The 27820-nt window shown below is 41.1% G+C and overlaps 1 protein-coding gene across 4 annotated transcripts in view; it reads left to right on the top strand.

Annotated features, from left to right (window-relative positions):
• The window catches only part of LOC136437854 (junctophilin-1-like), a 50035-nt gene that overhangs the window by 14649 nt on the left and 7566 nt on the right, over positions 1 to 27820 (top strand). For all 4 annotated transcript variants that reach the window (XM_066432388.1, XM_066432386.1, XM_066432385.1 and 1 more), the window contains exons 2-4: positions 8105 to 8903; positions 17680 to 17798; positions 27451 to 27650. In XM_066432388.1, coding sequence (XP_066288485.1) covers positions 8105 to 8903; positions 17680 to 17798; positions 27451 to 27650 — 1118 coding nt within the window. The remainder of the gene's footprint in view (positions 1 to 8104; positions 8904 to 17679; positions 17799 to 27450; positions 27651 to 27820) is intronic.

The raw sequence follows: 27820 nt of genomic DNA, 5'->3' as shown, positions 1-27820 counted from the left end.
GTACGTATTCGCATGCTTGTGTTGCATTGATTTCCTTTGAACTACGAAGCATTGTGGCTGAGTTTCTATTCTTCTTGCACACGTCCACCTTTCAGATTGCCTCTTACTGCCTTAAATAGCCAATATGAGAACTATGTTCCCAAATCCAGAAATAATTATCCTTTTAACGACGAATCATATCATCAATGGTCTCACTCATAGTATTCACTCAAGTAAAGACGGATTTCATTTAGGTTTTGATCATAGCAATTCAACAATAAAAGCATCTTTCACTTTGCTGTGGCTACCATAACATTCCCTGCTACCAGCCATTGCACACACATGTAGACCAGCACCTTTGGTTCAGCAGGAAAAATGGCCTCTTCCGTATTTGGCCAGGGAAATTGCTGGAGCAAAGTTCCCAGATCCCATTCCCAATCTCCAGAGAAAATTGCCCGGAACTCCTACGATAGCTACGATAAGAAAGCGACTTATCTTATGTAAGATGGCAGGCCTAGATTGTCGTGCTGGGAGGTTGTGGAATGTTATGCTTTGATGTGATTGCGTAAATGTGGCCATTTTGCCTGACTGCTAGCTGCAATAAGACACGAATATGTGCGATGAAAATTATTAACTATCTCATTTGATACTCGCACGTGTTATGGTGAGCATTACAGTTATACAGATGCTGTACATTTGATAACATGGAAAATACCAACATTACTGGCTAGATATTTTAACCTCCTTGTTAACACTGAATCTAACGGTCCAGTAGAATCGTCTGTATGCACCCTATGATACCAGACCTTTTCTTTATTGTTTGAAACACTTCTATAGATGACTTCGTTTATCATAGAAATCACTTGAAGCAATCTCGGTGACTGCAAGAGCACATATTGCATTCGGTCACAAATAATGATGATGATAACAGTCAACATTCATCAATTATAAATTCATGACTGGTCCAGACTCAAGAGCATGATCTTATGACCGAAATTTTGCTGCAGAATCATTTGTATGCCAGAATAGAGCACACAGATTTGGCACATGTCCGAGAGCCAGCCCTTGATGTCCACTTACAGTACCTCAAGGATGAGATTCCAACCGGAGCAAAGCAGGTGAATGATGCCGGGATTGGCTAAGCAGCAGATCACCATGTACCTGCCAGTTCCTTGTCTCAAGAAGTAGACCGTTTTCATTCAAGACATACGAGTGCGCCGAGAGTAAGCAAAATCACCGGGATAGTGCATGTGTAAGATGTCGTGGAAGACAAATGACACGGTGATGAAACATCACCTGAATGCACTCTCTGCCAGGCAGATAACATCGTTGAGGACATCTCTGCCATGTGTATCCTTCTCAGATAAGGATGGGATGACAGGTTCATGTTCGTGACTTTAACGAGTTCGAGTTCGCTGGGCCACAAATCTTACTCACGAGAAAGGTAATTCTTTCAGAAAGGAGCACCCTGCAGAAATAAATACCCGTAACATTTTGTCATAAGCCGACGGTAAATTGAAACGACTTGTAGCCTGTAGGGGATATTGCAAACAAGCCGCACGCATAGAATTTATCGACCTTATAGTATTGATATAAGCGTTTTCAGTGAAGCACAATCGAACTGTTGGCTACCCATCAGACGTAGTCCATTGCTTATGCTAGGAATGGACGTTGGAGGGTATGTGAAGGTCTAGCTAAGTGGAGGACCTTGCTCACAGGGTGAGCTAGATATTCACAAATATAGCAGAGAAAACGTTCTAAAATTAGAGTAATAGAAAATGTGAATTCAAAATGAAATGGTATTTTCCCACTGTTGTTATTCATTGTCAAGTTGAAGGTCGGTGAAAAGAAGCTGCGTGGAAAGTCGGTACCAATAATCAATCAGTGAATTGCAGATCGAGCTGAATGGTCCACGTTCTTAACTGGATCATCCAGACATTCTCTCTGGAAGGTAGATCGCTATTGAGATGGTATCAGTGTTGGTTACGACCCGATTCGTCCTGATGAAATCTTAGCGTCTGTTTGGTAAATGTCTTGTTTCAACAGCTGAGTGCCACGATGACTTGCAAATCACTGTATACGGGGGAAATTGTATCAAATAGATATACCAAAAATAGCACGTAGGCATCAGCATGGCTCATGATGGTAAGTACCTATTGCTAAGTTGCATATCACACAACGCGAAGAATTTATACTAATGAAGGAACGATGGTCGCGGTAACCTTGCTTGTATCTTCCTTTAAAAGGGCAACTAGATTCTCACGGTAATGCAAGGTTTATATGTCATTAGCTATCACCAGTGTGTAAAATCGGACATTGCTCTGACAGAAAAGGGAACGGATACAACGTATTTAGGGCGAAGCTCCTTTAAGATAGCAACCCTAGATTAGGGCATTTCACACTTATGGTAAGTAAATGAACGTTTTACACGTGAATTTATTCGTCGTGACAATGTGTTTCCGCTGTATGATTTAAGTTTACACCGCCTGCTTCCTCTGCAGAGTTTGGTAAACGGGGCCCGCTAGAGGCAAAACAGGGGCTACGGTGTCCAATGTCAGGCTGTGTTAGAGGTCTATGTCTGCGGCCTTATATGGCTAGGCCCACGCGTAGACCGGCTGATGCCTAGTCATTCCTGGGACGGGGTTGAACACATAATGCTTTCCTCCTTGTCTCGCTCCAAAGTACAAGTACGTGGTCGTGAGCGATTGTTCACAGCGTGAGTGTGCTTCGTGCAGTCGGCATCATTTGATAGTGCCGGTACTGGCTTGGAAGAAATACACAGCTTTATTCTTCCCGTTAGCATTCCCCTGGGAAGTTTGTTATTCCTGTCATTGTAGAAAGACGGAGGATACTACAAAGTCAGGACCTAGACACAGATAACACAAAATCGTGCCAAGTCTCTGAACTCACTGGGACGTTGGGTTACAGTACGTTTCCCTACGTCGTTTCGCTACATGGTACAATTAGTTCAATTACAACGTCCAACCCTATACTTCTTGGCGTCGAATTTCTCAGTAACTCACCCGTCGTGAAAGTATTTGTCAGGACACAAACAAGCGATCAGAAAGTAGGCTTCCCGACTGATAACCTGGTTCAAAACGAACCAATTTGCTGGCCGGGCACGCGAGTGAGAGACAGGTCGTCAGGTTCGCTGATAAAGGTTATCAAGTGTCTGCCAAACGTTGCCAGACAGTGTACAAGATCGGTTGCTACTTCGCCATGTGATTGAAAACAACTTATAACTCCAGGCAGTCGGCTAATGATGACATTCAATGGAAAGATTTGATTATGGCGGTGTGTCGCGTCTAGAATTGCAGAGATGTGGTATGGCGACGATCCATTCCCGGGTTCGTTTTGAACCCGACCGCCAGCACGGTAGCCTGGTCACCATTCTCCACGGGTCTGCTTAGTGGTGTTTTTCCTCAGCCCGGCCTGTTTCTGTCAGCCTGTCTATTTAGCTAGCTGGCCTTTCGAGTTATCGCCACCCGTAGATTGATACCAAGCCCGTAAAAAAAAAAAACCCGTGTGCGCTAATCTGCCTGGGCGGGGGGCATCACTCTCAGTACCGTAGATATACCCGGGAGCCTCCGATGGTATGGCTACCAGGCTATCAGCACGGTACCCTGGGAACCAGACTGTTTATGCTTGGGTCACATTTCCCAGCCGGGACCCGGCCGGGCTGTTTGCGGAAACGAAAAATTAAAATGTATATCAATAAATATGCACAAGCTATGCTCTTGAATAATTTTTGGTACGTTTTGTGTTTTTTTGTTGTCTTTTATATCATACTTTTTGTTCCCAAACACTGCCCGGCCGGGCCCCGGATTGAAAATGTGACCCAAGCATTATCAGGCCTTTTAGCCGGTTCCTTCTAGCCAGTTCCTTCGAGCCGGTTCCTTCTAGCCAGTTCCTTCTAGCCGGTTCCTTCTAGCCAGCTCCTTCTAGCCGGTTCCTTTTAGCCAGCTCCTTCTAGCCGGTTCCTTCTAGCCAGCTCCTTCTGGCCGGTTCCTTCTAGCCAGTTCCTTCGGCGGCCCAGAGGTCCAAGCCCGCTGATACCGTAATAAACGCACCAGGGAAATTCTAGCCTGAGAGTTGACCGGCCCTACCAACAGGTAAAGGGGCGCGGTCCACTCCCCCGGGCTACAACTCCCCGGATTGATTAAGATCGGGCGGGCTGACTGTCTTGGGTCACCGAAGGGAATCGCTAGTGGCCCGGTCCTAGTCTGGGCTCCCAGGGTTTCAGCACGGACGACTCTCGCGCCAGCTGCCCGGACAGACGCCCGCCTTTGGAAACATGTCAAGTCGGCGTCTGGACACCGTTGACCTTGGCGAACCACGTGACCTTTGGGGCTATAATTGCTGACACGTTTCTGGATTCTGTCCAATAGTAGAGACGATCTGGCAAGGATGATACAAGCCGATTCCTGTTTTGTATTGAAGCTCGTTAATCACATTAAGTAGTCAAGTTCCCCTGTATAACACCACGGAACATGATTATACATGCAGATATAGAAGAAGAAGAACTTTATTGCGCGACAATTGTAACTGGTACAATGTGTGGCAACTGACATACATAACATTTGAACTATTCACCAATTCTAAAGAACTAATCCAACAGTAGAGACAATCTACCTAATAGCACGCATGATAGTGCTCTAGAACAGTATGTCGATAACAGTATGTTGCGTCAAGAATGGAGTTGTATATGAATGAAATTCATTGCAAGAGCTAGCATGTGTCGGAGTATGTTGCCTCTGTTATTCTTTCCTCGCTGCGATTATTACGTGATAGAGACTGGTTCACAATGGCAGCAAAACCTTTGAAATATTTGCTCTCATCTGGCCGTGTTTTTGTAATGAACATCAGAAGCGGGCTGACGTAAAGCCACAATTGTAAAGACTTGGCCAGAGGAGAACGCTGGAAGATGTTTCCATAGGAGGCTTTTATCTGATGCATCTCTTTGAAGACTAATAAGCTACCCTTTACTTAACAAGATGGTACTTTGTGTCTTGTTATTTTTGAAGATTCAAAGTTTTGCAGCGAATGTACTGACTGCAGAGACATGGTTGCGGCTACATAAAGTCACACCAGAAAAGAAACAGGTCATTGACCGCTGATACCCTCCAACAGCAATTTGATTTATTACATGCATGATCATAGTGGCTATCACTCACCTGCAAGACCTCATTTTGAGAATACCCAACACATGTGACTTGTTGCATGTTGCAATCCACCGTCCCGAATAGATATATGTATACCTTAGGTACAAGGGACGCATGAGTAAGTGCAATAGTAGTTTCCCATGCTTTTTCAGACAGACCAAGACAACGCTTCTCGTCCTAACGGCTTGTGACAATGTGTGACCAGTGACACACTCGGTACATTTGTACTAGCCAACTTTTCCCCCATAGCTAGAACTTTACAAGACGATCGCTTTCACTTCCAGTTGGGATGGTCTCAGAGTCAACCAAATTAAAACCGACCTCCCACCATGAAGCTTTTGCCTGGTGTGATGTGACATGTGTACGCTTGATGAAGGATCTTGACATGGGGGGATATTGATGTCAGTGAATAATGGCAAGCTCGACTGGAAAGGACGGCGCCATACATGGCAGGGTCTAGTGCCTCGCTTTTGACGCGGAGATGCTTGTGATTTCTACCACGAACAGAGGGAGCCCGTCTTGTTTTCGCACAAGATGTATGAGAAGACTTTGTCTCGAGTTTATCTGAATCTTGCAGGTCCATGAGTCATTGCCGCGTGGCACTGGGCTCATCTCGGGTGGGAGGGAACCTTGTTTTCTGTCTCTCCGAGTCCCTGTTTTGCCAAATGAGTCTCCCCGGACGATTAAGCTTGAGCAATGACCAACTGAACAGGATTCCTAGGGTAAAGAATGACAGATCAGGGTTAGCTTTGTTGAGCCTGATGCTGCCTCCTATCACTCTACATCAACTTGATAAATGTACTGGTCAATGAGTCGGCTTCGAGCAGAGTCGACTTGATTGAGGAAAACATGATGTTAGTAAACTACCATCTAACCTACTGTCATACGTGTGCTATCGCTACACTTATAATGAGATCTGGTCTGAAGAATATCACACCAGACTGGTGGAAGTTTTTGTCACAGTGTTGCCGTTATCTATGCATCCCTGCTCAGACATTTTGCGACTTGTAACAGTTTTTTTTGCTCAGTCGCTTTATCAAACGCTTTGGAGTGGACATTCCCCACATTATTCAGTGACTTTGTAGATCATACAACGGGTGCATAAAGCACATAGTAACGACATATTACCGCTTTGATTTGATTTGATTTATTCGACTCATCGACTGTAAAAAAAGTACAGCCAGGGCTACCCAACTAGCCAAAGGCTATTACAAAGGGTTAGCCCTGGTAACAGTATTCATTACAAACGTTCACAGAGTTCATTGCAAACGTTTACAAAGTACATCCCTCTATAAGATACATATAAGTAGTACAATGTTGTATTCACGAACTTTACCTAACCGGCTCTTGCATAGAAGAAGGCCCATGGCAACCTGTTTAAGCCTTGATCAGTATCAGTGAAAATCGGTAACGTCTCGATGTTCGTTCACAGCACATAGGAACGACATATTACAGCTTTCTACAACCGTCTCTCTATTAGATGCATAAGAGTAATCTAATTCAGCACACAGCGAATTGGTAACGTCAGAAGGTTGCTTCAGTGCACACAGTGACGACATATTGCAGCTTTGTAAGCCATCTATCTATTAGATATATAAGAGTAATGTAATTCAGCACATCGGCGTACTTGAGGACCTTACATAACGCTCTAACATAGGAGAAGAGCTCGTAAGAGTCTGATAAGTATCGCCTGAAATCGGTAACGTCTCGATGCTGCTTCAAAGCACATAGTAACGACATATTGCACCTTTTTGCAACCATCTCTCTATCAGATACATAAGAGTGATGTAATTCAGCATATAGCAGTACTTGAGGACCTTACAAACCGCTCTTACATAGGAGAACAGCTTATAAGAGTCTGATAAGTATTGCCTGAAATCGGTACCGTCTCGATGCTGCTTCAAAGCACATAGTAACGACATATTGCAGCTTTTTACAACCATCTCTCTATCAGATACATAAGAGTGATGTAATTCAGCACATCGCCGTAATTGAGGACCTTACATAACGCTCTAACATAGGAGAAGAGCTCGTAAGAGTCTGATAAGTATCAACTGAAATCGGTAACGTATCGAAGATGCATCTTCAGAAACGGTTGAAGTGTGTCATTGATGCCAAGTATGATGGTTGTTATCTCCGTGAAAGAGTCTCAGCTGGTAATGCCTCCTACAGTTGAAGTACGGAAGATGAGTTTCGTGAGGGGCACTATCTTCACTTCAGTAAATGTCAGAGCATCAAAAACGACAGTCGACTGGACTCTCCAAATGCCCTAACTTTATTCTCGTGATGGAACTCATCAGAAAGCGAATACCGGACGGGATTCTTCAATTTTTTGTTTCCCATAACATGGTCGTCAAATTTCGCCGACATAAAGCTAAAGCATGATCGGCTTTCGAAGCAGCGAAAACAAGTTCAATATCAAAGCATACAATCATATCATGCAGTGGCAAGTTTGAGAACCATACCGATGATGATTATAAATATTCACATTTAGCGGGTTCCATACAAGCAACAAATATGAATCAACTGATTACTGAATCTAAGATAGCTCACAAAAAGTGTCGGCACATCAAACATGGCATCATATACGAAATGTGCCGACACCGTTTCTCTTTGTTGCTCCACAAGAACGTAGTAGATAAGAAATGTGGTGTGCTGAAACGTTTTCTTTGTGATGTAAGGTAACGATGTTGCTTTGTGTGCAAGTGAATGGATAAGATATATACTGCATTGTCAAGCTCTTCTTTGTTGGTTTGCGTGAAGGTAAATGAATTGAAAACATGCTGTACTGTAACGGTTTTCTTTGTTGTACTTTACTGTATTTTACAGTACTTTACTGTACTGTGCAGTACTGTACTGCACTGTACTGTACTGCAATGTTATTCCATGTCCCTATCCCGAGGTGCATATTATTACATATAAAAGATGCTGTATTGTAACGTTGTTCCATTTTTGCTCTACAGGCACGTATCAGGGCCAATGGGTCGCTGGCATGCGGCAGGGGTACGGCATCAGGAGCAGCGTGCCGTACGGCATGGCGTCCGTCATCAACTCTCCCGTGCGCACCTCGCTGGCCTCGCTGCGCAGTGACCAGGAGAGCAGTGTGGGGGAGGGGGCTCACGAGGCCACCCCCAGCCAAACCAATCTCCAGATTGCCGGCGCACGAGGCGGCTTCGTTCTAAACATCTTCGACGAGCCTCCGCCAAAGAAAAAGCAGGCCTTCCTTAAGCGCACCAGCAGCATCAGAAAGTCTTTCCTCTCGGGGTTAAGGATTCGCAAGAAAGGCAGTGGAAGTAGTCAAGCTAGTCAAACGTCTTACCGCAGTAGTGAATACAGTGACATAGATGTAGAATCAACAACACCTTCTAGTATTAGCGGGGTGGAGTCCACGGGCACCACTTCCGAGTACGAAATGCCGCACATGGTGGCTGAGGAAATAGACGCTAACACAACAGAGACTTACATGGGGGAGTGGAAGAACGACAAGCGGAGTGGGTTTGGTATCAGCCAGAGATCGGACGGACTTAGATACGAGGGTGAGTGGCTGAACAACAGAAAGCACGGATATGGATGCACCACGTATCCCAATGGAGCCAAAGAGGAAGGCAAATACAAGCACAACTACCTAGTGCATTCAGGGAAGAAGAAGAACCTGTTCTCAGTGCGTTACGCCAAGATAAAGGAAAGAGTGGACCAGGCTGTTGAAGCTGCTCTAAAAGCTGCAGAGGTCGCCAGACAGAAGGCAGACATTGCAGTTTCAAGGTAAGTCGTCTTAGCGAGGACAACATGCATGGTCTGTACTTTCCGTGGTGTCGGCCACGTGGTAACGCTCTAGGATACCAAACTTAAGGCGGAGACGGCGGACGGTATAGACTTCTGGCTGTTTTGACCAGCTGCTGACGTGACGTGTCCATAAAGTTACGTGATCTAGGTGATTGATCATTTGAATCCAGATCAAGGCTGCAGCAGGACAGTTGTAAAATTCAGTACCCTAATTTTTTGTGTTGGAGCAAAGTTTTAGCTCTGTACTATGTTTAATCAATCTAACATACAGTATCTACAAGGTTATATAAAACTATAGTCCTTCCCGTTGCTGTGGAAGTATCTTTTCCTTAGCAACGGTTGTCAAAGAAACATGCCAGGCACTTTTAATGGTCAGAAAATGAAAACTCTCCAGCCGCTTGTGACTTTCACTAACTTTAACATCAATTGGACAAGTATTTTACAAGTTATGCTAATCTATTTTAAATTCGGGGCATTTTTGACCACTTTTTATAAATTTGCATAAAGAGCCATAGAACCATGGCTATAGAACATCACGCCTAAAAATGATCGAGATACATTAAGCTGTCATTCTATGGCACTGGACTAAATATGTGCAGGGTGTGCTACGTTTCTCATTTTCTAGGCCTCTTCTGAGAATCTCCTCCTGGACTAGTTAACTTCCAACACAGATGAAGTTTCATGCCAAGCTAGGATACTGTATTGATGAAGACTGTAAGTGAACATTTACAATGACTCTTACCGGTCTATTATTGGAACAGTTGCCAGGAGTTTTCTTCGTAAGCATTCTCCCTTGCCAAATAGCTACTTAACGCCGCATCAAAACTAATCGCTAAGTTACCTTATTTGGGTCTCCCTATCATAAGTATACATTCCAACCAAACCTTACGTAACCGAAGCCCATGGCAACTACCACATAATTATAACTTTCCTTCAGAAAATTAAGCAGATTGCCGTTGAGAAAAACAACAACGGAACATTAACAGACACTTGTATTCATTTGGAGAATGATAATACATGGTGTGAATAATGTTTACTGTGGAACTGATTGCCATCGTGATTTGGCCGTTTCGCTGGGCCCTCGTTGATATACAACTAACGACGAGTGGCTACAACATTGCCTTCATAGTCAATAGCACGCCCATTTTGCCATTTCGCCTGCAAATTGTGTAATTCGTCGTTCATTGGCCCCCATCGAAGGGCAAAATGACATGTAATAGGTTCATTCAAACGGTACTCGGGCGTGAAACAGGAGGCCACGGCAAGGGGTTGTATCACATCATCATTCCGATGATGCACGCTCGTAGCTAGCGCTACTGTTACTTTACGGCCTCGGCAAGGAAGGAGCTTACACATGTGGGCTCGTGCGTCTTTCAGACGGTACGAGAACGTCAGAACGGCTGCGATGACATAAATAAAGGCTTATTTGGCAGCCCTGTAATCGCAGCACCGCTGTGTCCTGTGAGATTCCCCGGCGCGCCAGCCTGACTGATTACACCTTGTTTGGGAAGAAAGGATGAGCGGCAGTTGCGATTCACGCTATTGGTCAGACAGAGACGTCATCGTGGCGGAATCTTCATCTCGGAGTCCTGCTGCACAGCGCCGAGAGAAATGTTGTTTGTAACGAGTCAAAGCCGACAGGATCACCCCAAAAGTCAAGTACAATATCCACAATATTCAACTACGTTGTCACACGGGGCATGTCATGAGTCACTTCAGTATAAAAATGCATAAAATGCCCCCCCCCCCATAAAGACCAACAGCAAAACACTGCTCAGGGTTCTGCTGAGATAAGTAATCATGCAGCACGTAGCCGAAAAAAAACATTGCCTAAACCACTAGTCAGTATGTCAACGTGATGCGATGCATAAAAAATTCAAACTGATGACTAAATTTTCCAGGCATCCTAACGATCTTAGTCATATGTCACTTCGCGAGTTATGCAGAAATAGTCGAGTCAGATCGTAATGGTTAGGCCTAAGAAGAAAAAAAAGGTTGTGCAATGTATACCCGTATACCGACAATATGACGTTGTTACAAAATACTACACTGGGTGCCTGCAGTTTTGCATTGCTAAAAGGTAGTTGTTGGATCATTTCGGCCAAAAACTATTTCGAAACAAAGATATTAAAAAGAGGTTCACTACCTACAGACCCTATTTTTTTCTGGACTGAAACCGGAAACAGAACTTTTTACTAGGTTTAATTACTAAATATAGCCAGACTAGTTCTATGGTTCTACAGTTTCCGGAGTGAGCGGCACAGGAGCGCCTGAGGCCGCTCAGCTTATTCCGAGCGCGCGCCTGCGAGTTCGTACGGTTGTACAATAAGGGAGGCGTCCCTGTGGGACCCCGCGAATCAGTGATGTAACAGCCGCGTTCAAAGTCACGTCTTCCCTTTGACAACAACTCGATTGCCCGTCGGCCATGATTTCGCACGGATTCTAAAATCACTTACCACCACCTTATACCCAACAACCAGGGTTAACAAATGGCTTGCAAACACGTTTTGGTAAACCACGTTATGTTGCTAACGTAATGAAGATATCTCGTCTGTAACGAATCATTTTAAGAACTGTCGTACGGCGTCTGTTCCCGGTACGCTCTTGATTCGTTATGCGGGAATTCAGTCGAATAGAACTTATGCTGGGACATTCATTATTCCATAGCGAGTGCCAAATGTTCAATTTATTTTTTTGAAGAAGCAACAGGAAGGTACTGATTTGAGAAAACCAGCATATTTTTACGACATCAATGTGGAATTAATATTTGCGGGTGGACTGACATTCTAGAAATGTTAATATTTCGTCTTCCAAGTTAATGTACAATGTTTCAAAACATCTTGAAAACGATAAAGCTTCCACAGGAATATACTGATTCGTGGAAACCATCATATCTAAACGACATAAATTTGGAAAGAAATATTCGTGGGTGGGCGGAAGTTCTAGCTAGTAATTTTTTCGTCTTCCAAGTTAATGTGCAATCTTTTAAAACATCTTGAACATGATAAGGCTTCAACAGGGATATACTGATTGGAGGAAACCAGTATATTTCCAGGACATTAATGTGGGAAGAAATGTTTACGGGTGGACGGAAATTCTAAAATCTCGTCTACCAATTTGACGTACAGTTTTGAAATGTCATCTTCCAATTTGACATACAGTTTTTAAAAACATCTTGACCATGATAAGGCTACTAACGAGCGATTTCGTTTAGTGTCCATTTTGGACAACTCGGTTGGTAGTTTTCCCAAAGCCAGCGCTACAAGTAAAGCAGTACTGTTATATAATTAATGAGCTTTTGACAGCTTCACATACCTGATAACACGTCATACAACACTCAGTATTATCTCATGGGAGGGGAATGTAACGCGATATGATGCTCTTACGAAATCTGCATGTTTTTGAAGACGATGAAGTAACCGATTAACATAAAACTGGATATAGACGTCAATCAGCCAATCAAAGCGGCATAATTTTTTCTCACCTGAGTAGTAAAATGTGTTTGATTGGACAGAGTATTTACCTTTTTTCTTCATGATAATTGCGAAACGAAAATAATGAACTGATTCGAAAACGTGTATGTCATTATGAGTCATACATAATACCTGGGAAATATCATATTTCATATCATCTCATTAATCATCGGTGTTGCTAAAACGAAACGTAAGCCAGGGTTCTCCAAAGAACTCAAGGCTTTCTCTGGTGATACAACAGAAAGTTTGGTTTGTAAAATTTGATTTCAGCATACTGAATTGACAAACAACTAGCCACAGTACTATCCTCGTGGGCACACACGTTCTACATGGAAAGCAAATTTACCGGTCGAAGACATCAAAGACATCTCTAAATGAAGCAAATTTACCGGTCGAAGACATCAAAGACATCTCTAAATGAAGCACTTTCAAGTTTTGTCACGTTTATGCAGATTGACTGCAAACTTTACAGCAGAAAAGTCAGACTAGAATGATCCAACCATGTTCCCTCCATTATACATATTTATTCAAAAGAGCAGGCAACGACCTCTGTCCCCGGTAGAGGGATGAAATACTGCCTTGGTTATTAGATTATGATCCCCTCCAACCGAGCGATAATGACAGACTCAGTATACCACGGCCCATGGGAGCAGTCTGCGTATGTAAGAAATGAACTTTCCGTGGTTCTAGACAAGAGAACAATGATGAGGAGGGTCCTTAAGGGACAGTAATGCACTCATTACTCAGCCTGAAGACGGCGCTGTCGTTGCGGCAGGTTTGCTGTTGACCTCATCAGACACAGGGCAGCAGTCGCACGTCACGTGAAGCAAAACAAATTACAGGGAACTCGACTTTTACATCTTCATGTACTCACCCGGGACCATTCCTGATAATGTGTGGAAACTGTTTTCCACCTTTCTTTCAAAGGGTGATATCATTCATATATCTCAATGCTGTACCATTTCCTAGCTACTGTTGTGTAGCATAATCCTACTTGTTCAAAGTCTGAAGATCATTCAAAATTTCTCATTTTCATCAGTAAACGTTCAGTGTATTGAATCTTGCTGCTATAGATTTAATACTTTAAATGCTGAAATGTTTGTGGTCGTTTGATGTTTGCTGTTTTTGCTGTGACCACTTCTCTACAAACTTGAAAACACCAAAAAAATGCTGTTCTGTATTTTGCCCACCTGCCCCTTTGTTGCAACGGTGAATTTAAAACCAAAGCAAACGCTTCATTTTCTTCCTACTGCAAAATAAAATCCCCGCAAACTTGAATGCAGTTACATTATACCAATGATTTGTAACATTGCTCAATCTGAAAGCCACAGCTGGGCTGAGGTCTAGGTCCTTTTTGCGAGGAAACATGAAAAGCCGGCTGCACATAATACGCACAACCTTGGCAAGTGCACGATCAATACAATGTGAGGGAAAGGAGATGTCAGTGACCTCGACCCAATGATGTTGTGATAATACCCATAACCCTTTGACTGCCCTGATAGGGAAGGCGGTCAATATGCATCGGATTGCCAATCTATCAGACAGAGGGGGGATGCACAGAGAATGGAACACCGTTGCTTCAGCCTCTTATGCTTGGGTTGCAGAATCTTTCCACCATTCCTTGAAACTTGAGCTTGCTTTTTTCTTAACCTCTCAACTGTTTTCCATCTCTCATTATTTTCTACAATAATAAGTTCTCTGATTCGACAGCAAAAGGAAACGTTTCATTCTTTAAAGCAAGCTCATGTTCAAAGTCATTGCTGAAAGCAGTGATTAAATAATGTTCAAATGTTCTTCTTATTTTTCTGGGTGTAAGAAGAATAAGGGTGACAGGAAGTACTCAATGCTTATATACAAATAGAGTGACTGAGAAACTATAACAGCAGTTCAGCACCATGGACAGGACCACTGGTACTGTTTTCTTCGATTTCCAAACAAATGGTACAAAATCATCTCCTGTTGTTTACTCCTTGTATCAAGGCTGTTCAACCCATATTTGTGTGAAATAAGACACTCAACAGATTTAAGACCATTACATGTCTTGTCAATCACAGTCTGTTCAAGAAGAAACCTTATTCTAATAAGTATACTGACTTCATCCTTTGATTGGATCAAAGATAGGGCTGAAATTCCAATTAATCATCTGTAATGGTGTTTCTGAAAAATCTTTTAAGTTCTAGGCTATTAGCTAGCAGGGCATCACATCGTCTTCTGGACGCCCTACACTGGAATCAAGACACCTTTTTTTGCAGGGGATATCCAGAAGACCCTGTTTCCCTGGTAATTACATACACATGCACGTATGTCCCCCCCCCCCACTGCCCACTGTTGTTTTTCCACATACAAGACAGTGGGACAGCATGTTAATTGATTGACATGCAAAGCTACCAGGTACATGTAATTGTTAATCCACAGAGCCCATTGGGGAGCTCTGCTTCCGATTGGTTCCACTTCACCCAATTTTTGGATGCCCTGTCTATAAATCCTAGCTAAAAGCCTGCTTTTAACAGTCATCGCCAAAAACCAATCAGAAGATCCAGAATGGCCCATGCAGCAGATTGTTGTCACCTTTTATTTGCTTTGATGGTTGATCTACGTCCCCTCTAAGATCCCCTTAGCTGGCAATCTGTAACCCCTCCCACCTTTTGGCATGTGCATGCGATGAGTGGCAGCCAAGGATGAGGCCGGATCAATGGCGGTCTTGATTACAGGTCTTTAGAAGTCAGGAAAACCATTAGAAGAGCAAACCACATACACACACAGTAATCAATACTATATTGTACCAGAAAATTACAATGGGGCTACTGGGGCACACAACATCTGATAGTTTGGACGGAGTCCGCGCTCGACATAAAAAGCTTTGGCCTCTCTGCGAGCTGAGAACTGAGTGACTCTTGATGTTTATCAAAGGTACAAGTCATGAAGTTAATAAATAATGGATGTGCTGTGTTAATATTGCATGTGGCATCCATGTTACGGTGTGTCCAGTGGTTACTGGAGAATGTTGACATCAAACATGCCACGATATACTTTCATGTTGTGGCATGAAAACTAGCGGAAAAAGGAGGGTATTTTGATTTAATTTGGTGCACAGCGGGTTCAATCATGTTGTCAGAAGTTGACAGGTACTGAGGTTGAAGAGTGTAGAGTGACAGGCTTGGGCAAAATGAGCCTTTAACATAAAATCATGACAAGAGTTCAAAGATCTCAAACCTTCCTGAGTTTCTTGTTTGTCTTCATTAGCTGTAGTTCATCAATTATGCAAATAAGGTAGGTTTTGACACGCCCCTCCAAAATATCTCCTTGCAACTATAAAGTGTACTTAATTCAACATTTCAATTAAGTATAATGTAGCATGTTATAACTTGGTGACATGCACACATGATTCTGCATCAAAATGTACAGTGTAGTAGAAAATTCTGGAACGACAAAAAAGTAGAATGAAAGAGTCAAGAGTTTCGAATTAACTGTCAGATTTACTCCTATGTCTAAAACCTCACATATTGTACTTAGTAGGACAGGTCTACCATATACACCTGTAACTCCTGCTTTCCCAGTATGTGCATCAACCTTCTGTCCGGATATAAAAATACATGTTCCTCTTTCTGTGGACGATATGAAAGGCAAATGACGGATGACTTTTTCCGAACAACCTGTCAGCTGACATTCTAAGCTGTATGAATATGAAGTAAAGCTCCATGCACTGACGGTGTCGGTGCCCCTTTCAAGACAGACAAATGCCACTGCACTTCCAAATGTCGAAGGTCAGAGGCCGTTGACCACGCTGTATTTCATGGCTGCCTGAAGGTAAAGCCTTCCCCTAGGTAGAAATACACAGATCAATATCTATTTCCTGCCAGTCGAGCAGAACGAATCCTCCAGAAGGCAAGAAGGAAACAGGAAAGACAAATGTGCGAGACCGGCATACTAATAACGCAATCAATGTATTCTTGAGCAGGGGAAGGAAGAATACAAGGAGAAGATTCAGAGAAGACAGAATTCGGATTCACACAAAAATCGCATGGCAAGGAATCGCAAACAATGTGCAAGTCATCGTAGCATCCTTTTTTTATGAGTCATAGACGGTTGGCACGCCGTCAACCAGTGTAGACTCCCTTGGCACAGAAAACGAATATTGTGTCGAAATGTAAAACACTGACATTTTCTCTTAGCACACAGGGACAATGATTACTCTCCATACAGATGGGGTCTGAAAAGAGTATCTCATGAAAGAGTTTGCTACTTTTTAAGCCTACATATCTAATTAGAATTTACTGGGAACATTAAAGCATTTTCTCAAAAGATTTTGCTGCTTTTTAAGCCAAGACATTTGATTAGATTGGTCTTTACAAATCTCACATTTTGTCTGCATCTCATTAAGTTGAAAACCTGCCAATTCGCCTGACTGAATTCTAGGTTTTGTCCATGGGAGAGGATGGGTTGAAGATATCAACCCATTAAACAGGCGGAAACCAGTAGTGGTGGAAACTGTGATACATGTACATGTTACACTGTCTCATACCTAGATAACATCATACTCTGACTGAATGGGGCTGATGTTGAAAGCACTAAAGATTCATGTCTCTCTCTCAACACGGGTTCATGTTTAAATGATGACACTAGGAAAACATATGGCTCTATAGATTGCATATATTGAGGAATACACATTGCTCTCTACGTTGGAATCCTATGACTAACTCACGCAGCTCATTGAAAATTTATGCCCAGATTAAATGTACATTTGAGTTACTGTAGTAATATGACATGTTATGGGCAATATTTTGCAATATTCATTACAATGACAAGGTCTTTATAATATGTGTTTTGGCGTTACAACACTGGTCTCTTAAACTTGGAAAGACTGTGGATTTAGAAATCTGATAATCTTCAAGCATCATATCTATTTTTCTGCAAAATGTACAATTATGTTTTGTATCTCGAATACAAAACCATTCTTCTCTCAATATCAATGTATCTTTTTTTGTGGGCACTTTCAACACCATCAAGATAATCCAACATGTTTTCATCCAAGTTTCATTTGACCATTGTTCTATGATGTTATGAACATGAGTTTTATGATACATAATTGATCCTGAAGAAGGCGACAGTGGTTGTTGAAAATTTGAATACCTTAGTGTTGGAAGAAAGTTTAGCATTGTATTATGATTAATACCAACACAGATGAGCTTCCATGAGAGTTTTATGATGTTGTACATGACCTTTCTCCAAACCTGTATGTAATTTTTCACCAGGAGTTACTAAATCGTGTTCTTCCCCCCCAGAACTGCCCACGCGAGGGCAAAGGCCGAACAAGCAGACATTGCCAGACAACACGCAAGAGAAGAGTCAGACATTGCACGATTAGTCGCACGGCAACTGTCTCCAACCTTCCACCAACCAGGTAAGAGCAGCGTCACTTGTAGTATCCAATGAGACAAGTCCTGACAATCATTGTGTATATCAAATTTAAATCTTAAGTTAAGTCAACACAGTTGTTCGAGATTCTTCGAGGGACCAATAGTAGTTAACATCTCACATAATTCCACCAGGGTACATAATACCGCCACCCTGAAAAGATATGTCCAAACAGATCTCCAACCCAACGTCCTCCAGTATAATGCACCCCTGTATATCTAAATTATGCACACCTGGCAGTGCTGCACTATAGATCTCTCACACCTACTGTTTTTCAAAGTGGCAGATTTATATAACCTGGCAGATTAATGTTAATGGCGTTACCCATAAGGATGTAGTTTGTTTTGATGGAAGCAAATACAAGTCAGTTTTTTGTCTGAAAGAAGGGGAAAACCCATAGTGAAGCAAAGAAGGCTAGATTGTCACTATCCGTGAGGCAATGTTCATTTTGTATTGTTCACAAGATTTAAGCTGGACTGAATAGTAAAGTGGTCTTTTGCGCCAGGGCCTTATCCCAAAGCCAGGAGGTATAAGCCACTACTAGTTTGTAGGCTTTCTAATTAACAGTTAATCATCACTGAGTCCACATTTCTGATCAGAAATTAGAACTCGAGTTACTTAAGCCAACTTCACACCTACTTGTAAGTCAACTGGGTACGTCTGATGTATCTCCTCCAAAGCAACAGTCAACATCACAGAAATCTGAGTCAAGTTAGCAGCATGTCATTGATGGTCAGCCTAGGAAAGGTCACAGGGAGTTTATAAATACATCTTATCATGGTATTCTCTAAGCAGAGGTTTCAGCTGCCATGGGGGCTAGGAGTGGCCGCAATTTTCATCTGCCCCCTGGACAAAAAAACTGTGACCATTCCTAGCCTTCTTAATCGAAACCTCTGATTGGGGAATACCATAACGGTACTTGCTGGAAAGTAGTTAACAGTTTTGAAACTTATTTTCTGTGTTTTATATTCATACTTTTCATGTTTAAGTGAGACTTTGTCACAAACGAATTATCACACACCAAGACTACATTGGAAAATATATCTCTAACAATTAGAACCTACAGAAAACCCTTCTACAATTATATTTCTTTCTACTAGGACTGTTAAAAACCATATCTGTCCCAATAAAAAAATGGTAACTGTTCCTGTGAGATGCACAATGGCAGATCTCCAGCAAAAGCCATCAGTTATCACATGCAGGTCTGACAAGAATGATGGTAATAGATGGGGAAGGGAAGGAACTTGATGAAACAGATACACACAGCTACTTCATGAAAACTCGGAGCAGGAAATTCCTTTTCCTATCGAACCATACAGGATTGATTGACCTTAGGTTTTTGTTGGCAACTTAGAAATAATTGAGGACTCCATGCTGGAAAAAAAAATCAATCGTTGCCGAACATCTGGATAGAAATCATGTAATTTATCACTTTCAAATGGGTGGAAATGTAAAAGTATTACTTTGGCAGTAGGGCTCAATACATATTTTGTAAGTGCTCTGAGCCTCAATTTTCACCCTGCAAAACTGCAAATTGTTTATGTTTTCTGCAACCTGTCAGATTGCAAGTGGGTATTTTAAACCCTTTTGAGCGTGCTAGGTTGTATTATATTCTATGTAAGGTGATAATCACATTTCGTATAGTGCACATATATGCAGAAAGATGGAGAATATGTCATGCACATCCTGCCATACTGTTTCCCGTAACATGCAGCATTATGCATGGCATTTATGTAAGAGCCCCAAGGGTCTGTAGCAGCATGGAACTCTGGACATGAATTATAAGGCTTGCCATCCCTCTCGGCAGTTTGATAATGGAATTATTCAGCATCAGGAAATTGATCAGTAAAGAAATAAATCTTTCCAGGTGGTCCCCTTACACAAGGGCAGACAGACTTTTGATGTTGCGATGAGAGAATATTTCGTTACGTTCTATGCTTTGATCCGACAGGAAGAGCTTGGGTTCTAGTAAATACAATAAATATGAGCAATGAAAAAGATTAGTCCTATTACATGTACAGTATATACAATTTTGATTACATAATAATTTATTACGTTCTATGCTTTGATCTGACAGGAAGTGGTTGGGTTCTAGTAAATACAATATATTGTGAGCAATGAAAAAAATTATTCATATTAAATTACATGTATATACAATTTCTCTTTCGTGAAAAGAAGTGAATGTAGCCTGGGTGTGGTCCTACATGCAGTTAGTTTGCTGAAGATATACGCATATCTTATAAACTAGTTTAGACTAGTACAAACTAGCACAACTAGCTCAAGCTAGTGAATTTTGGCCTCTTTATAACAAGTGTATTATAGTGACATCAAGGGTTCTTGTAAATTCAGTAAAAGGTTGCAATTATATTATAACAGAACATTTCATTACGTTTAAGTTATTACGTTCTACATGCTTTGATCCAACAAGAAGTGTTTTGGGTTCTATTAAATACAATATATATTATGAGCAATGAAAAAAATTAATCCGATTACACTGTACAATTTCTCTTTCATGAAAAGGCAGTGAATATGCCATGCTAGTTAGTTTCCTGGGGCTCCAATACAAACTAGTTCAGACTAGTGCAAACTAGTATATTACTAGTTCAGGCTAGTGAATGTATGCAATTTATGATGAATGTATCATAGCAACAACAACAACATCAATTGGTTCTAGTAAATTCAATATACAGGCACTGAAAAACAATTATTTGTATTATATCCAATATCTCCTTCATGAAAATGAAGTGAATGTAGGCCACTTCCTGATACATTTAAATGTATTAAAGCAACAACATCAATACAAAGTCAGCTGTAAAAGAATAATATTATTCATCTACCAAGCTAGTTGAAATGAAATTTATCATAACTGTGAAAGACATGCCAACATATATGAGGTCCTAGGATTACCATTTGGGTAGGTATAGAAAAATACAAACTTTCCGTTAAATGTACGTTTTGGTCTACATAACAGTCATAATCACAAACATGTATAAGTTTGGGAAAGAAGGGGCAAAAAAATGAAGATACAGTGCGCAATAATCTTACAGCACCAAATGTACCATTTCTGTTTCCATATAAAAGACATTGTCAAATTGGACACTAAATGTTAACATTTTCAGTATTCCAATATCCTCATATTCCAAGGTAAATAGGGTAATTTATCTACAGCACTATAGTAGTTATCTATGTTCCCAATTAGAAACAAAACATAACTTCTTTTTTTACAGAAGACCTTTGTGTGAAAAAGAGATACATCATCAGAATGTTAATGAATTGGGAAGTATTTAGGGCTATGGCATATGCTGTCCATATGGTCTTATTGATTAGTATTGGTGCCTATCGATCAATGTCTGGATGGAATGACAGCAAGACCATCCTTTTTCATGTTTGTCTTAATAAACAAATCATGTCTGTACCTTACATCATCAGTTAAGTCATAATATGACTTGCTGACAGTCCTCTGTCACTATCTACATGTAATTCAATTGTAGCAAAGCAAAGTTATTCTCTTTTAAGTCATGAAAATAAATTTTCTTGTTATTCAAGAAATGTAAACCTTAAATTGGCAACGGTTGCTTTATCTTTCTTTCCTTCTCTCTATTACTCTTAGTCATCAAAGTGGGAGGTATGACCTTACACATTGTAAATCCCCAATGCCAAGGTCCCAGTTCAAGCTAATAGTGTGTATGTGACAGAAGAAAAGATTTCAGATTGATAAGATAAAAAGTACTGGCCCCATACTGTAGAAGTGACTAAATATATAACTTAAGATTCTTATCATTTGTTGGGGGATGCCATGACATGCATCTCAAGGGAGGTGCGGGCCTTTGATGTGTAATATGCCACATGCTGTGGTGACTTTTGATATTTAATCATTGGCATTCCATTTGCTTTCTTTGTTTGTTAATATTACAGACGTGTAGTGAAAAATGTGGATGAAGTCTTGGGGTTTCAAAGCAACTGATGGCTTCTGTCTGGATATGTAAAATCAGGAAAAATACATCTTGGCCATGTTTCCTTAGTTTTTAAAGACAGGATGGAAAAAGTCCATTCTGGAAACTGTGTGAAGCAAGGTACCTCTCAGACTGTTTTCATTGTGATATTCCAGTTCAGTATTTTCTTTAAATTTTTAAATCCAGGAACCAACAAACTGAATTTGGATGGCTTGTCATGAGATAAAAACTCCATCTTTAAAGGTACCCAGAGCATTTTATGAGGCTTAAAAACTGGAATTATTCTAATTGCTGTAATCTTTATAAAATTGGCATTCAATGCCACTGTTTACCACATTTGCGTGCAGATTTCTTATCAAAAGTGCTCAACAACGGCACAAAAATAAGCTACATGGGGATCTTTTAGTTTCACGCACCTAGTGTAAATAGACCGATACCATAGCCCCGCCCATCTCCGTCAAAACGTAGAAATGCAAAATTAAAACATAAAAATGCAAATATTTGACGGACACGCAGTCACTCTTTCATTGGTCGAAACCGCTAATTGTAATGGACAGTCAGGATCAGTCTATTAGGGCTTGGATTTTCTATCAGTTTTCACCCCACAACGACATCATATCTTTGATCCTTTAATGTCGATATGGTATAGTTATTGAAACTTACTATGTGTAGGAATGACTAGAAATTGAGTTTTTTTATTCAATTTTTAAGCCTCATAAAATGCTCTGGGTGCCTTTAAGTCAGGTCTACACCATATAAGCAGGAGAAGCCTGTAAATAACTGTTTATATGTGCAAAAATGTGCATAGAGCTAAACATAATTTCCTCCAAACCTATTCTTGATTTAGCATTCAACCTTCACTTTACATTTAACAGTGGTAATTTTAGATCTGGAAGTCCTTTTTCATGTTTCATTGCTACCATGTTTGCCACTTATGCATTAAGTTTGAAAGAGCATGCCTATCTCTATCTTTAGTTCTTTGCTTTTGTATCTGAGTTTACGTCATTACATTAAATTCATAGTTTTATTTATAACTTTTAATGATATTTGACTTGAAAAATCTATCAAAATTTTTAAAATTCCAGTAAATTCCAGTGTTTGTCAAAATTCAAAATGACCAATATTATTGAATTTCATAGTTTGATGAGAGGCCAATGTCTTGAACTAAAATGAACAAATAAATTCATGCAGAATTATGATATTTCACCACATCTTTTGAGTTTCCCTCTGCTCTTCGTCCATTGCCAAACCACATTTTTTCTAGTACCATATTGAACTTTGAAGTAGAATTACAAATTGCCCATGATGATGACAGCCTTTACTAGATGATGAAGTTAGGATACCACTTGATGAAGTTGCTGTCTGCAATGACGGGGATGAAATTGGGATTCAGTCGGCATTTCATACATATTAAATACGTGTCATCGTACGTCCATATACACATCGGTGAAGGTATGCATGGGGGGCACAACGGACGTTTGGGCAATCTGGTGCTTGACTACGCGGTATGCAGGATTTGTCAATACACTTAACCATGCTGAACAATGAATTGTCCCGTTCTCAATAAATACAAAATACGAATGATTCACCAAAAACACTTAGCATTGAATTAGAGCAGGCTGGCTATAATCAACGGCAAATCAAAACAGCTTGCTCGGGCTCACGGAATAAGGCATGTAGACCCTCATTGGTACTTGAAGAGTAATGGCAAGGGGATGACATTAAGGTTGACTTCTGCACACACTGAAGGAAATTGTGTTGTCAGTGGTTGGCAGATATGAGGGTGAAGCGAGCTGAGTGGCAGGCTTGAGTGAAATTAGCTTTGCTGTGAACCCACACCAGAATACCAAGTGTCGTTCATTCAACATTTCGTTTGACGCACTATGTACGTTGTTGAAAATGCTTGCATGGCGGGTCAATTTTACATCAACATAGCATAGACTTTTTTTTTTTTTAATATCGTCATCACTGATCTGACATCCAGCATCTCTATCTTTGAAAAGTATTAATTTTTAAAAATGTAATTTTAAAATGTCTCCATTACACAAAAACAAGGCAGGTGCCAAATAGTTCTTTAATGTCAGTTCGAGAAGAAGAGTAGCAAACAGGCAAAATTTCTACCATGTCTCCCAATAATTTAGCAGTAGGGATTTAGAAGCCTGTTAATGAAATCTTGCATAATAGCAACATATTAATGAATTCTTCCATAATTGCAACCAAGCAAAATTTAATAACTTCCAATTCACACTCAGCCTTTCACAAGCAAGCAATCAGTTGAGATTTGGGATGCCTCGCTGAGCAACTTAATTGCTGCTCTGGCATGTTTGATCTCTTTTTTTCTGTCTCTGAATTTCTTAGCTGCAACATTTGCAAGTCGCTACATGTGGAATAAGATAAAGGGAGAGGAGTCTATCTGCCTTTGCTACAGACATTACTGTCTGTACGGGTGAATCCTTATCTTGTTTGGCAGCTGAACTGCATTTGTTGAAGTCATTGGCCCAAAACAGTCCGGGTACTTTTCTTTCTTTTTGATTTTCTCAAATCACAAATGAAGCTAGCAATGGAAACATTACCGACTCTTGTACCAAAATATTGCAACCAACAATAATAATGACTGCAAAATTTAAAGTTACAGTTTGAATTTCATGTACGTTAGTTAGATCTTTGCATATGAGATGAAATTTCGCACCTTACTATTTGATAGATATGTCTACATTGTACTTTTATACCTTGATAAATCTATGTCTTACCAGTCTTGTCTTGATTTATGTACTTTATTGTTAAGGTTATTCTACTGGGTTTGTTTAGAGCAGCTGCATAGGGAAAATATAGCCTTTGGTGTACGTTTGAAGACACCTCTCTCCTTTGTGTTCAGACCCAAAGAAAATCCCTTCAGAGGAAGATTTCCTCAGACGACAAAAAGACAGCTCTCTGCCGCTCTATCAATTATATATGCCGTTCAAAGGCCTGGGAGGCTGGCAAAATGAACAGCCAGTGGGAGGGTTGTACAGCAAAAATTGGGGGCAATTAGAGGAAAATAAGCGGGCTGCGAGATTAAAGCATAGGCAGCCTGCAGCCCAGGCCTTTTATTTATGGCTCTCCATAATGGATGCTGTCTCGGCGGGTATCAGACCCACATACTAAAGGTTGAATTAGCATGCAGAGATGGAGGGAGGCGAAGGGGAGAAGGTATCAAGAGGATTCCGCTCTTGACGTCAGAGAGCCTTAAAGGCACTGGGAATACCTAAACATCCAAGTAAAGCTGACGGGTCTCCTTAAAGAGGCCGGCTGGATATCTTTCCTTACCCCGTCTTCACTGCAACGTAATTCTTTTTCCTCCGTCCAGATGTTAGCATACACTAAAGGAATGAAAGTTGTTGATTATCTTTCGTATAAGCAGTTGGGAAAATGATGATGAGGAATCGCAGCAGTATCCCAAGCACTTGCGTACCTCATTAATCTACGAAGCACCCGGTAATGATCATTAGTCCAACCCCCTCTGCGACAGTAAGCAGCGCCATCTGCCTTTTATCAGAATAACAGATTTCCCTGAGATCCACCTGTAACTACATCAGAATAAACTCTTAATGTAAGAGGGAGGGTTGTCTTTTGTACTATCTCTATGTGAGAGGGAGGGTTGTTCTTTGCACTATCTCTATGTAAGAGAGAGGGTTGTTTTTTTGTACTCTCATTCTCAATGATGAAGGAACACCTTGAAAGTGACTAAAAAGGAAAAATGTGGCTTCCATGCATGTCTAGATATGTACAATTGTCTTCAAGTAGATTGTTCGATCAATATTCCTTATCGAATAACGAGGTTGGCGGAATTCGATGCTCATTAGACACCGCAGCAGCAGCACTCATTAAAAACCGGTTTGTCTCGATGCTCATTTAGCACAAGTCTTTGGGCATGGACTCAACACCAGCAACAGGTGATGGTGTAGAGTCGTTGGGATGGAGATGTTGCATTGCAAAGTAGTCCCACAGAAGCAGAGGGAGGACTGGAGGAGGCCTAACTGGGAGTTACCGAAAATGAGCATCCGTGCAATTGCAAATAGGTCATCCTATTAGCTTAAGCACGTACCACACGATGTGTTGCTGTGTGCATGAGAGAGACAATGTTTTTGCTCAATCTTTTTAATAGAACATTTGAGCAAGGAAAGAATCAAAGGATGCTGAGAAATACATGCTAAGAGGAGGTCGATTCGATGCTTTGCAACAGTATTAATACAAGGAGAATCACTATAAATGAAAGCATTTGCAAGTGCAAGTAAAAGCCATGTCATTTTCAGACACTACATACTAACTGGAGTTTAATGAAATTTAAGGAACTCAAACTGTCTGAAATGTAAGGAACTCGACCTGTCTGATGTCTGTAGACATGAAACCTGACACAAAAAGACATCACCAGATCAATCCTACCAAGGACACATCTGTACTAAAGCTCCTTGATCCCACAGAGTCCTAAATGGAACCTTCTATCAGAGCTTTACAGCCCATGTTTGAATTGGTTGCTGAGCAGTTAAGAGCTTTGAAGGTTAAAAGGCGAGATAGTTGATAGATGTCACTGTTTGACATTTTCACTCCACTCTAATGTTCACTAAAAACCTGGAGCTGTTAATTCCACTTACTTTATATGGAAGCTTCTTATGGATATGATGGATGCGATGGGGATGGTAAGAAAAACCAGGATTTGAACCAGGGATTTCTACGTCTTTCTGTCCCTGGATCAGGCCTGTCTACAGTTTAATTTTTTTTCCTGAAACACTCATTGTTTGGGAGCCTGTGGTGTAAATATTTGTGGTTAAATCTTTAATCTTATTAATAAGCTTACAAAATTCATTTTCATCAATTTCATCCCATGAAGTTCAGATACTCTGGACTATGGGGTGAAGTTTTTCTTTTTTGTAACAAGCAAATTTGCATCCCAGATCGGACGGGCCCTGGAGAAAGCCCTGCCCTAGATTAAATTTTGCTTCTTCGGACGGACAAAAATTTCAACCATTTCATCCCCCTTGATGGACAGACAAAAATCTATGACATTTTCATCAGGTTATCAAGAAAACTTTTGCAAAATTAAGGTGAAGCCATTTGAAATTCTCTAGAGAGAGCTATGATGAAGAGAGCCCTTATCAAAAACATAAAACACAGTGTTGTAAGCTTACATACATACATAAAGCATGCACAGCAGAAAGAGTCACATTTTAAGAAAGAGTAAATGAAGAAGGTACACCTTTTTGTACACTGGTCAAAATATACATGTTACATTTCCAATCACAGTTTGTATACATTGTATTGTCTTTGTGTGGGTGATTCTCAAAACCTAAGGCTATGCTGCCCAAACTACTTGATGCAATATCAGTTGGCATTCTAGATAATGATATCAAAGCTTAACTCTATGTCGATGAAGGTTAGATACCAAGGTAGTAAGATATGTAAGATAACAGTTACTCGAGCGACTGGATAGATTTGTAAATGGTCAGACGTTTGTTCAGTCAATGATGAAAGACAGTGGATACTGTCTGAAACATCTGATCATTTACAAATCTATCCAGTTGCTTGCAAAACTGTTATCTTGCCTTCTAAACCCTCTTTATTACAACAGAGACAACTCGAAACTTGAAGGTTTTGCTGAAGCATCACTTGACCATGACATTGAAGTGTTTCCCCCTCTTTTCCTTGCAGGTCTAGAGTACATAAAGAACAAGGCAGAAGCGGCGGCCAAAGCTGAGGCTGCTGAAACAGCTGAGCTGGCCCTCGCTCAGGCCGCCTCTCCCTCCCAGGCCAGCCCGCGCCCCAGCGCCAGACTCGTCACTCCCGACATGGCCAGAAAAGTGGTCGGAACAACGGAAGATCATCCGCTCGATCAGAAAGGAAACAAGAAGGTAGGTGGACGAGGGGTTCCCAGTGGCCAAAACCCAGTCAGATTCTCTAACAGGGTTTGGGGTATTCCTTATTTCCCCTTTCTGAAAATACTTCACAGTTAGCCAGTGTAGCACTCTGGGTGGGGATACCCTAAGGGAAAATCAACTAACTTGTAAAGTACGAGATGTTA

This window comes from Branchiostoma lanceolatum, chromosome 7 (assembly GCF_035083965.1).
Source record: "Branchiostoma lanceolatum isolate klBraLanc5 chromosome 7, klBraLanc5.hap2, whole genome shotgun sequence".
NCBI classification, from domain to species: domain Eukaryota; kingdom Metazoa; phylum Chordata; class Leptocardii; order Amphioxiformes; family Branchiostomatidae; genus Branchiostoma; species Branchiostoma lanceolatum.
The sequence above is the reverse complement of the archived record's forward strand: the minus strand, read 5'-3'. Positions and strand labels throughout refer to the sequence as shown.